General features: G+C 39.5%; 1 protein-coding gene across 1 annotated transcript; it reads left to right on the forward strand.

The window, feature by feature from the left end:
- The first annotated feature begins 997 nt into the window (after positions 1-997).
- On the forward strand, positions 998-15536 carry LOC117290948 (inactive peptidyl-prolyl cis-trans isomerase FKBP6-like). The gene is made up of 13 exons (XM_033772527.1): positions 998-1146; positions 2396-2550; positions 3235-3335; positions 4443-4560; positions 5675-5764; positions 7007-7138; positions 7921-8051; positions 8513-8572; positions 9261-9458; positions 10869-11058; positions 12757-12853; positions 14072-14198; positions 14577-15536. Exons 2-13 carry the CDS (start codon positions 2421-2423, stop codon positions 14661-14663), a joined length of 1461 nt encoding a protein of 486 aa, XP_033628418.1. The 5' UTR covers positions 998-1146; positions 2396-2420; the 3' UTR covers positions 14664-15536.
- The last annotated feature ends 346 nt before the right edge of the window (positions 15537-15882 follow it).

Raw genomic sequence — 15882 nt, forward strand, 5'->3', positions numbered from 1 at the left:
GAGAAATAAGGAAAAAGTATCATCTGCCACATAAAGTTTTAAAAATGTACAACTACCATGATTGAAAGCTATTCTATTTACGTCCACGTCATTGCTGATTAGTGGCATACAATTACAGATACAATCGAATCAAGACAATGTCACCATTGATGGGCTTTATCCATAGAGCTATATCTAGACCAGGAATAAGAAATGTTTTTATTTTTTGTAAAACAGTCATGACAGTCCTCGATCATCATGACCTTGGCAATGTTTCTCTGTTTAGTAACAGAAAACAATGTCTTACTTTTGTCATGGAGGTCGTCCATGCTTATGTCGAAGTATTTATCAGCACAAATCGGAGTCACTGGTGGGAAGTTTTGGTTGTTATTTCCGATCCTTCGAGGGTGACTGATGGTTGCGGGAGGGTCACTGATCCGTGTTGCAACTTCTCGCCATTGACCTTGTCAAATGTCAGTCTTCCGACGCCCTACCTACAGACGTAGACGGGCAAACCTAAAAACAGTAATTTTATCGCGAAAAAATGTCGCCTTTGGAGTTTGTCTTTAACTACTGTGTCTTGGCACATTCACTTTAGCTAAAGATTACCTTAGTTCGTCTATGCCAGAACTATTTATTCTATCAGTCAGCTCTTTCTCGGTCACTCCTGCCACATCCATTTTGCAAACCGATCGATCGTGTACGATCCAAACGTTGAACGTTGTTTACTTTTTTGAGCGAGGTGCCAAATTTTTCCCACAGTCCTTTGCGCGCACATGCGCAGTTGTTCAAAATCGCTATCTGCAATAAGGTCTATGCTAATGAGCAGTGACCTCGACCTCCCTAGTCCAAAATCCAATTAAGGCCGTGTCCGAAACGACGACTTCGGCTACAGCAACGTCTAGATCAGCGCGTCTACCAGTGTTGAAGAATAGCAGACGCGCGCGATCTAGCCGTAGCTGTAGCCGAAGTCGCCGTTTCGGACACGGCCTATTTATATCAATCGATACAGGAAATATCGATGGATGTTTGTCCAACGATGCAAGAGGGCGCTACCCGGTTTTTAAAACAGCAAAATCACACATGGTGACAGACGAAAATGATTGAAACTGTTGTTGAGGTTGATCCTGTTCCTGTCATCATCACATACCTCTGGTGATCAGTTGTGTAAGTAAGTTTGTGCATAGACTAGAGCAAGGTTTGTGTGTATGATTTATGGTGTAACTGCTCTACATTTACACACTGTAAACGAACTCGTGTTGAAACCAAAGCGGGGCAAATTCAACTATATGATTATGAGTGAACATGGTGAAGAAGTGTAAACAATTACTTTGGCTGTCGCGCAGCATGCTGCATGGACTGGTAGTAGTACTAGTAGTAGGTAGTAATTTTTTGCAATCAGAGAAGAGTGCCAAAGGTCAGACCACCCCATCCATATAGAGGTAGAAGTAGACATCGGAGACAACGTGCCGTATAAAAATAATTTGATAACTTTGTGTATGGCGCCACCACTTTTTCACTAATTTCTTTATAAATAGCCGAATCGTGTGTGTGTGTGTGTGTGACTGTGATGTAGATCTCCTCCCTGGATATTGCATCAAATCTTGTTAAATTTACACGGAAGAAAGGAGCTTTCTTGACACTCGTCTATTTTTGACTGAAATCCGTTTAGAATTGACAGATTTATGAGCAAAAAAACACCAAAGTTTGTGGGGTTTTGCGCGCCGTTTCTACTGTTGCTAGGTAGCTCGCGCGTACACTGCAAGCAAAGAACTGTTGCTATGGGCCGCTCGCGTACAGTACAAGCAAAGTTACTGTGGGGATGGGATCATGGAGAACGATAATTAGAGCACTTGGTACGGGAAGAGGAAGGGGCAGGGGGACGGGGGAACGGCACTTAACACGCAGTGCCATTTTTTCAGGACATGCATCTGTCCTCAAGTAAATTATGACAAACTGAACAAAACAAGCCTTAAATGCACATGGGAACATTAATTTTTATTTCAAACCTCGCGCCATCTACACCTCTTTTGTTATGATAAGTAACCCTCCTCTCGCCGGCAGAGACGAAGGCTCCGCCATCGGGAGGAGGGTTCCTCCAGCTCCGCCGTTGGGAGGAGGGTTCTGTTATCGCAACTAGGGCATCGCAGGCCATGGCCTCCGTGGCCTCCAAATTAAAAAATTCTCAAGTCTTAAAATTAGAAAAGGAGTTGCAAATTCGCAAGGCAGTGAGATGAGAATAGAGGCCATATTTAGTTTTTTTTATTGGCACTGTGTGTGTCCATGTACGTTTGTTTTAATACTCAGTCGTTCATCGTTCATGCGCATTGAAAAATTTGCTAGTTTACAATAAAAACTGTTTACGGTTGAGAATGTAAGAATGAGTATTTTCAACAGGTTTATTTCCCTTTTTCAGAAATAAAAAAACGCACTTTACGACCATGGAACCCCCAAGTCAGGTAGATCGTCTCGAAGATGATTTTCACATCAACTTGTCTGAGCCTGTGGACCTCGAAGAACTCTGTAAACCAGAGAGTAAAGGTGTGGAGTTTGAGGTGTGTCAACCAGTGGGTATGTGGACTTCATAATGCTGATTACACCTAGTTAGAGTAGAAACTGGGTTGCTGAAAGGACAAATAAAAAAAAAAACATGTTTTAAGCGTCCAGCCTTTTTGAAAAAAAGGAAGGAAGCCCTTTTTTCATCTTTTTTTCTTCTTTTTTAAATGGCCTATTTTAAAGACAACCTGCTGGGCTATTTTTCAAAATTATTTTTGTTTCGTCTTAAATCGTTTAGAGGTAGCCTTTTGTTCTTCTATATTAACAAGAAAAAGAAAAAAGGGGAACGTTAAAAATGTTTTGTTTTTTTCCCTCTTTTTTTTGCTAATATTTTTTTGGGGGCGAAATTTTGACATCTGCAGTCTTACAGTATTAGCGCCCCAGGAAATCACTGACTGTTATCAGTGGAGAAATTGCAATTCATCTATTTCCATGATATACACCCTAAGAATGAACTGACTGTCTATTTCGATCGCTCAAAAGTTACTGCAAGCCTTATAATCTTTTATGATCTCCACCATGCAAAGTTAAAACCTTGCTCACTTATGGTGTTAATGCAAACCTAACTAGATGTTACCCTTTCAAATCCTACTCATGTAAAGGGTGCAACTACAAACCTTGCCTAGATTGTATCTCCACCGTACAAAGTTTCAAAACTTACTTATTGATCTTTTGATTCCTTTATCTTTGGTCACTCAGAGTCGACTGAGAAGAACTACTTTGATGAGGAGGAAGTCTTCAAGCAGTTGAACCGTGAGATGATGGACCCTGACGATGACGAACCAGGAGATGAACATCTGGTGAGACACATCACCAAAGCCTTTCACTGAATAGACCCATTGCATATGACATCACACTCTCAAAAAGCTGAGGCAGATCATTGGACAATGGCTGTTCTCTGTGCGTAAAAACGTGTGCGTGACCTCTACGTACCTGAAGCGTTTTGCTTTATGCAAGGTGGAGCTATTGACTTCTTACACAAAACAGAACGCGCCTCCGAACAAGTGCGCGTTAGGTGTCAACTCTCTTTTGTGCATGTTTGTACACGATTCTCACACCCAAAATGACACCCAGGATAGGCACATGTGAGTTTGGCCATGAGATGATTCCCTACTCACTGTGAATGAAGATGTACGTAATATAAATTACCTGTAGAAGGTTTCAGCTTCATTAGTCATTGGCATTGGCAACTTTTTGAGAACAAAAGTAAAATCACAGAGAGATGTTTTCAGTAGAGTCGCCTAAATACCATTACTGGTGATTTCGGTGTACATGCTAAAATAATTTTAGTCTCTTGAGGAGATGAAAGTTATTATCGTGAAGCAATGGTATAAAACCTGAATTGTGTTCTGGTGGGTAGCTATTTTTGCTAAGCAAGCTATATTTTGTGCTCAGAAAGTTGTTGTGCTTACACTACAGGCTTTATGAATTAAGGCCCAATTCACTTTTCAATTGAGTAACATTTGTTTCAATGATGTAGTTCCTAAAAAAAAACACATAATATGTTGAAATTACCCAAGTTGTAGCATGAAATAATAAATATATTTTGATTCAATAGTTACCAGCAGAATGACAACATTTAGGTGTAAGGTTAAGCAGAACGCTTTTGAACCATAACCTATGGACAAACAAACATAAAACCAAGGAACCATTACAGGACAAAGGACAAAGGAAGCAGACAAGACAGTATGAGACAGTGCCAACACACCTTACAAGTTACACTATATATTAGTCTATGAATCAGAGTCACGGAACTGAGCTCTTGGGTTTTTAACAAACACAGATAGAGAGGGTGAAGATTCCCCCTAAAATGTTGATCCTAGATTTAGACCTTTCTGTTAGCAACCGTTCTCACACCATGCAACTGGTCCACAGTAAATGTTAATGGTTCTTATTTTCTTTTACAGTCGCCATTTGAAAAGATCAGCAGGCGTATGCGTCCTATTATCGGTGATGGCGGTGTGATGAAGAGAGTCATCAAAGTGGGATCTGGAGAGGTCATAGGTCAAAGTGATACTGCAACAGGTTAGTTGTTGACTTATTAAACTTTCAAAAGCTCCTTGAAATCTATATCACACGAGGTTGAAATACAGCATCACATGGCTGAGCGATAAGAGCGCCAGATTCAAGCTCTGGTGTTTGATCAGCAGAGTGTGGGTTCGAATCCCGGTCGTGACACTTGCTACGTAAAATTGAGGAGGTAGTGCTTTCTGCTCTACCGGCCACGCTTCGGACTGATGATACCCAAGCCTACATCCGTACGGACCGTAAAAGGGGTAACCCTGTTTCAGCCCTAGGAGTAGGTGGCAACGGCCTCTGGAAAAAAATAATTGTAGCTCACACCTTGAAGTGGCCTTCGGCCTTGTGTGTCTGGCGACTTGCATAAAAAAAAAATTTGAGAAAAAATACATCACCTCCATCTACTCCAAATGCCTTCCTGTCTTTTTAGAAAGAAAGTGTTCTTTGTAGAACTTAAAGAGTCAAAAGTGTAATTAGAGGGGTAGTGCAGGTTTGCCCTTAAACTTGTTTTAAAAGTGAATGGCCAGCAGGACCAGTCATTAGTCCATTAGCTTTTTCAATAGTCAGGCCACTTGAAGAGAGATTTGACCGGTCCTCGGGTGTTTTAAATGGCATTTGATCAGGCACCACTGTAAAAGCCATTGGACACTAATGGTAATTGACAAAGACTAGCCTTCACAGTTGGTGTATCTCAACATATGCATAAAATAACAAACATGTGAGCTCAATCGGTCATCGAACTTGCGAGATAATAATGAAAAAAAAAACACCCTTGTCACACGAAGTTGTGTGCGCTTAGATGGTTGATTTCGAGACCTCAAGTTCTAAATCTGAGGTCTCGAAATCAAATTCTAGGAAAATTACTTCTTTTTGTGAAAACTATGGCACTTCAGAGGGAGCCGTTTCTCACAATGTTTTATACCATCAACCTCTCCCCATTACTCTTCACCAAGAAAGGTTTTATGCTAATAATTATTTTGAGTGTATACATTACCAATAGTGTCCACTGCCTTTAAGGGAGAATGCTCTTTTGAATGACAAAGTGTCACTGCCCATGCTTAAAGTCTGAAGTCTCATCTAATGTTAATCCTTTGTGAATGCTCTTCTCTTAAAAATTCAGTTCATTATAATGGATACCTTGAATATTCCGATGACCCGTATGACTCAACGAGACTTCGGAACAGACCAGAGAAACATCGTCTGGGAGAGGGTAAGAGACAAAGAAGGAACATATATAACACCTCTGATATTTATCAGGCCTTTTGCGCCAACTTTTTCTTGACTTGGCAGCCGGGCTAGTTAGCTGTACGTTTGACAAGCCCGCACAAGTATTAACGAGCCTGTTGGGGTAAGTTAATACAGGTAAATTGCTCATTTCTGACTAGACTGTCGGGCTACCTAGAACCACGTTTGACTATAGCCCGCAGTTCTCTGGGCCCTTTGCACATGCACAGGGATGCCAGTTTTCCGGCTACTGCCGGAATTTTCAAATTTTTCCTGAATTTTTCCAGCGCTCAGTGTTTCATCTGTTTCAATATGTTTTTTGAAAATTGGCAGTAAGTAGTTGTTGGACCCTTTCCAAATGTGCGTTGCTGACCGATAGGACAACCGATCCTGAAAATGCGAACCCATAAAAAATGGTTGTTGATGCAAACAAGTTTTATTTTAGTTTTTATTTTTTATTTTTTTTTGGGGGGGGGGCCAGATTTTTTTTAATTTTATGTTTTATAAAAAGAATTGTTGTTTTAATTTTTTTATTTTTTTATCTGGCTACAGGGGGGAGGGGCGGTGACCCCCCTTTCCTTCGCAGCTATGATTTTATGAAGGAAACAGTCACTGGCAATTAATTAATTAATCAAGCCCTGACTTTTGTTTTGTTTTGAATCAGTCTGTTTCCTGAGGTGAGTTGCCAGTTGGGCTCTCTCTATCTTGATAAAGTGGAAAGTTCTAGCCATGGACCTGTAGCTGAAATATCAATTAAATGTGTTGCTACAGTGTAGAATGTAGCCCAGTAGTCTATGGACCAAAAGAGGGCACTTGTCCTCAAATAAAATGGTAAGTAACATGGAGTACGCACGCGCAGAAGCAAAAATTCGCCGCCAACCCGTGAAATACGCTTGCCGTAAGCACATAATTTCCTGCTTCCGTAAGCGCCGATTTTATGCTTACGGTAAGCAGAGCCATGAAATTGGGCCCTGGGCAATGGAGGCCATGGCCTCCGTGAAATTCCAGGCCTGCTCAATGGCTCTCACTGAGGTCAAATGGAGACCTCACTGTCTCTCACTGTGAGGGTGGGGGTTAGGAGAGATGGCTATCTCATTTTATGGATCAAGTAGTGACACATGATATTGGCTCAAAAATGAAACTCGGTTGTTCCTTGCCTTGGACATCTTTGACAGTTTTTCGTAATTCCACATATTGAGGTGAGTGTGTCTTTGAAATTTTGATGTAGGTAAAGTCATTGAAGGTCTTGATGTATCTATTTCAACGATGCGTAAAGGTGAAATATCACAGTTTTTGGTGAAACCGGAGTACGCCTTCGGAGCTATGGGGGTACCACCTAGGATACCTGAAAATGCATCAAGTAAGTAAAGGATTCATTGTAAAAGTCATCAGTTTTAATATTTGAGTTCTTATGAAAAAGTGAAGTAGTACTCTCAAAGAGAGCACCCCTGACTTTACGTCCCATCTGAAGGACAAAGCAATAACAGTTAAGTAATAGTAATAGCTTGCTAGTTGACCTACCTTAGAGCACGACCTGGTTTCGAACCTACACTCTGTTGATCAGAAACACCAGCCGCCGGTTTCACCAAACTCTTTCTAACTTAGGATTAATCTTAGGACCGAAAGACAAAGGACGCATTGAATCCATCCTAAGTTAGGACGGGTTACTTGTCCTAACTCGAGATAGGATTAATCCTAGCGTTTTGTGAAATCGGCTGCTGAGCTTGTGTTCTGTGCTCTTATCTGCTCGGCCAAGCCAACACAGTCTAAGAGCAAGTTCGAGTGTGAACCATGGTTAACTAAAGGTTGACTATTTGTACTTGAACCAAGTCTAGTCAACCAATGGTTGACTAATGGGGCCGACCATTTGGAACCAGCCTCATGACCATGGTTTCTTCCGTGGTCCCGATAGCCTGCTCCATTCTAACATGTGTAAAGCACAGAAGGGAACCAGTGACACTTTAGGGAAAACACGGAAGGCAATGGAGTGTTGAATGCCGCTGCGCATGTTAGTTGCTAGTCAGTGGTCAATCACAGGTCGACTAAACGTGGGGCATAAACTTGTTCTAAGCAATCTGGTTTTAAGTTATAGTGCACGAAATATTCATCTTTAAAATAAGTTTTGTTTGTTTTCCTTGCCAGTTTTATTTGAGGTGGAGCTGGTGAATATAATGGACAATCCCGTAGCTGGAGAGTTTGACACATGGACGGTTGAACAGAGGAAGAAGGCAACGTTTTCTGAGATTCTTAACGTGGCGAATGCAGAGCGCAAGGTATAGCTTGAGATGATTGTATGGTTTTGTGTATACTGGTCTTGAGTTATATGTAAATCACTTGAGGGATTTGGGTTAGGGGCTGTCCAAAGTAGAGGGGGTCGGAGACCATGCAGGAATTTTTAAAAAGGTGTGTAAGATAATAATATTAAAATAATGGTCATAATTTTTGAAAGAAAAATGGTAAAAAGTAGTACTTTCCATTGAAAATTTTTGAAAAAACTTTGGATGGTCCCTTATAATGTTACCTCACACTAATTAATTAATCAAGGTACATCAAGGTACCTGTTTGTCAGACAAACATTCTTTTACCCAGCTCTCAGATGATTACCGCAAGTAAAAATAAAGCTTCGATATGATGTTGCACATTTGATTACAGTGTCTGAGATCCGGGTACCAAGTTGTTTATTTGTGTTGATTAGTTAGTCCTTATTAAACCAACCTTCTTCTTTTTTCCACAGAGTGGCAATGAACTTTACCAAAATAAACTATTCTCCAAAGCCAGTTATCACTACGGAAAGGTAAGATAAATTTCATTTGTGGATATACCTCGTATAAAATGACATCAGGGTGCCTAGAAGACACCTGATGTAGGTAAGGATTAGTGTAGTTGTTATTGCTGGGTACAATTGAAAAAAAAACAGTATTGTATTTTAAGAAATTCCCCCTGGATAACTAAGAAATGAATAAGTAAAACCTTCCTAACTGAATGACTTTTTCATTCAAAGTAGATAACATTGTTATCAAGTTCCCAAATGAGAAGTAATCCTCCCTGATATTTTGCTCATATTTTGGCTCGTGGTGGCTGAGCGGTCTAGTTCACCGGACCCAAGCTCTGGTACTGTCAACAGCAGAGTGTGGGTTTCATTCTCGGTCATGACACTTGTGCCCTTTTGCAAGAGTCCTATAAACCATAACTGCCTCGTACAAAGTTAAGAAGGTAGTTCATTCTGCTCTACCAGCCAGGCTTTTAGTGGATGATACCCATGTCTACATCCTTACAGACTGTGAAGGGGGTAACTGTGTTTCAGACGAAGGAGTAGGTGGCAACGTGCTTGGTGACAGTTGACTTGGGTCATTACCAAATCAGTTAAGGGTAGCTCTCACCTTGAAGTCGCCGTCCGGCCCTGTGAGTTGGGCGATATCTCATAAAAATATATATTTAAAAAAAGCTTTGCATTCTGTTTTGTTTAATTGCATCCTTATCAGGCCATCAGACTCCTTGAAGAAGCTAGACTAGCCGATGAGTCTGAAGAAGATGAAATGAAACGAGTCCTGCTTAAGTTGTATCTCAACTCAGCCTTGTGTAACATCAAACTTTGCCACTCAACGAGGGCGTTGTCCAACTGCATGAAGGCGTTAGATATCGATCACAATAATGTCAAAGCTATGTTTAGACGAGGCCAGGTAACTAAGATATATATATATATTTTTTTCTTCTTCTAGGCATTAGCTGAGGTCTCGAAATCAATTCAAATATTTCAGTGAGAAATTACTTTTTTTCTCAAAAACTACGTTACTTCAGAGGGAGCTGTTTCTCACAATGTTTTATACTATCAGCAGCTCTCCATTGCTTGTTACCAAGTAAGTTTTTATGCTAACAATTGTTTTGAGTAAATACCAATAGTGTCCGCTGCCTTTAAAATTAATGGCGATACTAACTTTTGGTTAAAAGCCTACTGCAGCTCTGTTTAAAGGCAGTGGACACTATTGGTAGTTACTCAAAATAATTATTAGCATAAAACCTTACTCGGTGAAGAGTAATGGGGAGAGGTTGATAGTATAAAACATTGTGAGAAACGGGTCCCTTTGAAGTAAAGTAGTATTCGAGAAAGAAGTATCTTTTCCACGTATTTGATTTCAAGACCTCAGATTTAGAGTTTGAGGTATCAAAATCAAGCATCTGAAAGCATACAACCTGATGTGACAAGGCCGTTTTTTCTCTCATAACTTCGATGACCGATTGAGCTCAAATTTTCACAGGTTCGTTATTTTATGCATATGTTGAGATACGCTGAGTGAGAAGACTGGTCTTTGACAATTACCAATAGTGTACAGTGTCTTTAAGGTGATATCTCCTTTTTCATTTGGATAACTGGATACATATTATCATTACTCTAAGTACAGCCAGTTGAGAAGAGAGAAGACAATGGAAAAGTTTCAGTTCTCGGAAAAACCCACAGAATTATTGCAGGGGAAAACCCACACAATCAAGTAGGGAATGAAAATCTAATCCACATAGTGCCCCCGGAAGGTATGGAACCAGGGGTGGATTTCACAAAGAGTTAGGACTAGTCTTATCTCAAGTTAGGACCAGTTACTTGTCCTAACTTAGGACTATCAATGCAATTTGTATATCTCCTAACTCCTTGTGAAATCGACCCCAGGGTCCTAGAGGTGGAAGGGGAGGCAAGCCACCACTACGCCAACCTCACCGTGCAGGGCCCAATTTCATAGAGCTGCTAAGCACAACAATTTGCTTAGCATGAAAAGTCTTCCTTGATAAAAGCAGGATTGCCAACCAAATTTTCATTTGTTGCATATTGCTTGTTACTGGTATTCAGCTGTTGTTTGCGTATCCTGACAATCACATGGAAATTTGATTGGTAATCTTGTTTTTATCAAGGAAGAAATTTCATGCATAGCAATTTTTTGTGCTTAGCAGCTCTATGAAATTGGGCCCAGATCTTGTATTTCTTCTTTGGATAATGATTGGTCAACTAGCCATACAATATTACAAAGAATAGAAAGGTTAATACAGGCTGTGTTTTTCTCTTAGTGATACCCATATTTTTGATTGTATCTTCTTTGTTTCAGGCCTTTTTGCAGCTGAGTGAGTTTGAAAAAGCACAGAAGTGGCTGTCTAAAGCCCAGAAGCAGTGTCCAAACGACACAGCCATCGTCAAGGAGATCGCTAAATTGCACACGGCGAGGAAAACTTTCAAACAAATGGAGCAGTCAATGTACACCAAAATGTTCCCCTCGGCAACGAAAAGCGCAAACAAAGGTACACAAATGTAGAACGGAAGACTTGTTTCACGTCCAGAATCTGTGAATTTGTCTTTAATCAAACCCAAACTATTTACTTAGTTGTGTCAGTTTCCCTTGTGGTTTATTACTTGACATTTAATATTAAAAAGTCGCATCCCCTTTAAGGAACACGTTGCCTTGGATCGGACGAGTTGGTCTGTAAAAGCATTTGTAACAGTTTTTTTTAAATAAAATGCATATGGTTGGAACGATGTTTGAAAAGTACAATACAATGATCCACACAAATTTGCCTCGAAATTGCGTGGTTTTCCTTTTACTGTGCGAACTAACACGGTCGGCCATTTATGGGAGTCAAAAATTTGACTCCCATAAATGGCCGACTGTGTTAGTCGACGAGGTAAAAGGAAAACCGTGCAGTTTCGAGGCATGTTTGTGTGGATCTTTGTATTCTACTTTTACAACATCTTTCTACCCATGTACATTTTATAATAAACGGTTACAAACGCTTTTCAAAGACCAACTCGACCGATCCAAGGCAACGTGTTCCTATAAGGTGATCCCCTGGCCGACACCCTCCAGGTTGTACAGTAATTAGGGGTAGGATCCTTGTCTACACTGCAGATAGCGGTTATATGGCGTCTGACTGGCACCCCCAAACAAAGATATTGACTGATGTGATAGGGGGAACCGCCAACATAGGGCTGGATAGCTTATTTTGTAGAGCGCAGGTGTTAATCTTGAGGTTGTTTGTTCAAGTAAACTTGTCTTTGTTCAAGCCCAAACTATTTTTAACACTTTCCCAATCGGTTTCCCTTGTTTTTGTTTTTTTGTTTTTTTATGCAAGGGTGGTGGTTTATTACCTGACATAATATGTAGAACTTGCCATAACTTGCACAGTATTTCAATATTTATGTTCGATGACTTGGCTCTCCCTATAGGCAAGCTAGTGTATCTGGCCAAATTCTTCTGGTTGCGGATTTTTGGTACAGTTCACCTGAGGTCATCATCACAATTATCTTGGGAGAATATCTTATTTGTGTCATTATCCCAAACCCAAATTTAACATATTTAAATTCTTGCGAAACCTGCTGCTTAAAGGCACTGGACACTATTGGTTATTGTCAAAGACTATAGTCTTAACAGTTGATGTATCTCAACATATACATAAAATAACAAACCTGTGAAAATTTGAGCTCAATCGGTCATCGAACTAGCGAGATAATAATGAAAGAAAAAAACACCTGTGTCACACGAAGTTGTGTGCGTTAAGATGGTTGATTTCGAGACCTCAAGTTCTAAATCTGAGGTCTCAAAATCAAATTCGTGGAAAATTACTTCTTTCTCGGAAGCTACGTTACTTCAGAGGGAGCCGTTTCTCAGAATGTTTTATACTATCAACCTCTCCCCATTACTAATAATACCAAGTAAGGTTTTATGCTAATAATTATTTTGAGTAATTACCAATAGTGTCCAGTGCCTTTAAATAAATAGAACTACCTCTAGCTACCGGGTCAGCTCAGTGAGTGGTAAAGACGTCTGTTCTTGAATGGTAAAGGTCATGGGTTCGAATCCATAGCCCATTTTTGTTTCCCACAGGACTGATGGACAGTTTTGTGTATACAGTGCTTTACACACATACTACAAAAATATAATTTGTTATTCCTGATACAAGTTTAACATCCATTAAATTGTTATAATGGTTGCTTTCTTACAGAAAATAATACTTCCAAAACTCAAGATGGGTCCAGTGGGCTTGATAAACAGAAGATGTGCCCAGCGGAAACACAAGAACTACTCAAGAAAAGACTCAAGTAAGTACACATGTGGTTTTCTACCATGTGTTTTTAATGTTTCGTCTGCTTGCTTGTTTGTCTTCTCCCTTCATTTATAATCTTTGGCTGTTTTTCTATTTTTAATATTAATTAATGTTTTTTAAAACATATTTTTATATTAAAACCCTATCAAATATAAACATACATGAAATAGAAACTTTGATTGGCTGTTATTTTCCCGCTTCTTTCTGGATCCTTCCCTTAATCCCTTTCCCCTCTCTTTTTCTATAAATGTATATGTATTTGTTTGTACTTGTTTTATGCCTCTGAGGAAGGTCCAGTTTGGATCAAAAGCTAAGGCCATCTACCCTATTCATTAAATACATTTTTGAAATTTTAATGTGTTTGTAGTTGCTGGGCACCTCTGAAATACAGTGTTTCACTGAGAGGTTTCCCAGGGTAAATAAGAAATAAAAATCTTGATTTTGCCTGTGTTTTTTTCCTTCATATTTATATACTAGTTTTTTTCTGCCTGCAACTTATTGAATATTTGATGAATTGTTTGAAAGTCTTTTTGCATACTTACTGTAATGCATACCTGCATTCTTGTGTGGCTGTCTCTGGCATGGTTTTGTTTGTGTTCTAGGGTGGATTTCACAAAGAGTTAAGACTAGTCTTATCTCGAGTTAGGACGAGTTACCCGTCTTAACTTAGGACTAGTGGTACATTTTTGGTATCTCTTAGGACTAGTCCTAACTCCTTGTGAAATCGACCCCTGGGTTTTTCAGTCCTGTTTTTCTGTTGTCTTGTGTTGATCCTGCCATTTCTTAACTTCTCAGACATTTTGTAAGGATTTTAATCATCAGTATTAACCGCAAGGGAACTGACTGGGTAAATTTTTAATGGTTTGAGGGTTGAACAAAAAATTGACTAGTGGGATTTGAACCAACGACTTCCGGCACGTTAATGCGGAGGTCGTTGGTTCTAATCCCCCTCTTGTCAATTCTTTGTTAAACCTGCAGAAGGTTTTACTGGCAGGTGAATTTTAGGGGAAGTTTGTTAATGACAGAACTTCCTCAGCAAACATATATGGGAAATCTGCTTCATATAAAGTAATTAAATACTTTTTCCTCCGTTTTCCAACATTGATTCGACACCTGCCTTAGGTTTCTGACCAAAAGGTTTTTGTTGCTATAAATTTTAAGTTTGAATACCAAATGTATCATTCAAATGTTGATATGTTAATCTGATACGCAGGGCATTTGATGAGGACAAGGCGTTAACTGAGATGCCCATTGCTCTTGACACTCTGACGTCTGCTGAGGTTGACTACATCCAGCAAGCTGCCACTGAGATGGGTCTACATGTCAGAAAACTTAACCAGGTAAAGACCAGTCAGGCTTATTGGATTTTTCACTACTTACTTTGCTGTTGGAGTTTCACTTAAATTAATTAGGTGTGAGAGTCATTACAGGTATAAAAGTCTGAAACTAGGACCCAAATTTTAGGAGGTATTTCAAAATAATTCCCGATAGGAATACACAATCTGGATTAAAATTTGGGGGAATAAAACTGATATCCGAGTGAAATGTTTCTTTATGCTATTGAAAGCTGATGTAGGCTTCTAACCGAAAGTTTTGATTGCCAATAATTTCAAGGATGATTGGAAACGTGAACCTTCCCTTTAAATCATGTGTTTTGTTTTCTTCTCCCACAATCTCATATGATCTTGACCCGTTTCTTATTTCATAATTTATTTCAGAACTCGGACAAGTACCTGAAGCTCTACAAACCAAAGCAAGAGGAAAACCCCTTAGAAACTGTTCCTGCAAAACTCCCTGTTGGGTAAACATTTATACCCATATTTGTTGGATTTGATTGGACTCGGGAACTTGTGCACTACAAACTATAGCCTAGCCAAGGAAACTTTGTATGATGTCGGCGAATACAGCTCCATTTTTCTCCTCGGCTTTGAAGAATATTGGGCTGCAGTTGTTGTTTTACTGCTGATGAAATTGTTTGTTTGTTTTATATGGTCTTTCCGCCAACGGAACTCTGCAAACTCCCACAAGGGGATGTAAACGCCAGGCTGGCAACAGCCAATCTCTATCATACAAAACATTGGTTCAACATCTACATGTATGATTATACTCGGACACATTACAGACTAAACAATAACAAAAGTAGTTTGATTTAGGCCACAGCTTAAAAGCCGAATTTATTCAAAAAAAAATTAAGCTGTGACAAAGTGACAATAATTATGCTCCCGTCAAACTTTCAGCCACTCAATTGCAAGACCAATCCTAATTGGTCAACCATGTAAACCAAACCAACACAAGCTTATGTAAGCCACGCTCCCATTGGTTGCTGAATACCCAACACTACCATTCATAATACCACACACATGATATGCCGTCGTGTTAATGCAAGCCATAGGGAAAAAACATAGACTGGAAAACAAGTCTCGCCATGACTCATGCGAACTAACCAATAGGGAGCAATATGCAGTATAAATAATAAGAGTATAATAAGAGTATAAATAAGAGTATAATTCATTTTATCGCTTGCGCGATAAAATGAATTATTGGATGCAATGTGACAAATTATCTATCACTGATGGTTAAAAACCTAGTAGCCGGATAGGAAACTGTACCAGGCATGATATTCTTTAGAAATTTTTTGTTAAATTGGGATTAAAGACACTGGATACTATTGGTAATTGTCAAAGACCAGTCTTCTCACTTGGGGTATCTCAACATATGCATAAAATAACAAGCCTGTGAAAATTTGAGCTCAATTGGTCGTTGAAGTTGCGAGATAATAATGAAAGAAAAAACACCCTTGTCACACGAAGTTGTGTGCTTTCAGATGTTTGATTTCGAGACCTCAACTTCTATAAATCTGAGGTCTCGAAATCAAATACGTGGACAACTACTTCTATCTTTAACACTACGTTACTTCAGAGGGAGCCGTTTCTCACAATGTTTTATACTATCAACCTCTCCCCATTACTCATTACCAAGTATGGTTTTATGCTAATAATTATTTTGAGTAACTACCAATAGTGT

Source organism: Asterias rubens, chromosome 5 (genome assembly GCF_902459465.1).
Source record: "Asterias rubens chromosome 5, eAstRub1.3, whole genome shotgun sequence".
In the NCBI taxonomy this organism is placed as follows: domain Eukaryota; kingdom Metazoa; phylum Echinodermata; class Asteroidea; order Forcipulatida; family Asteriidae; genus Asterias; species Asterias rubens.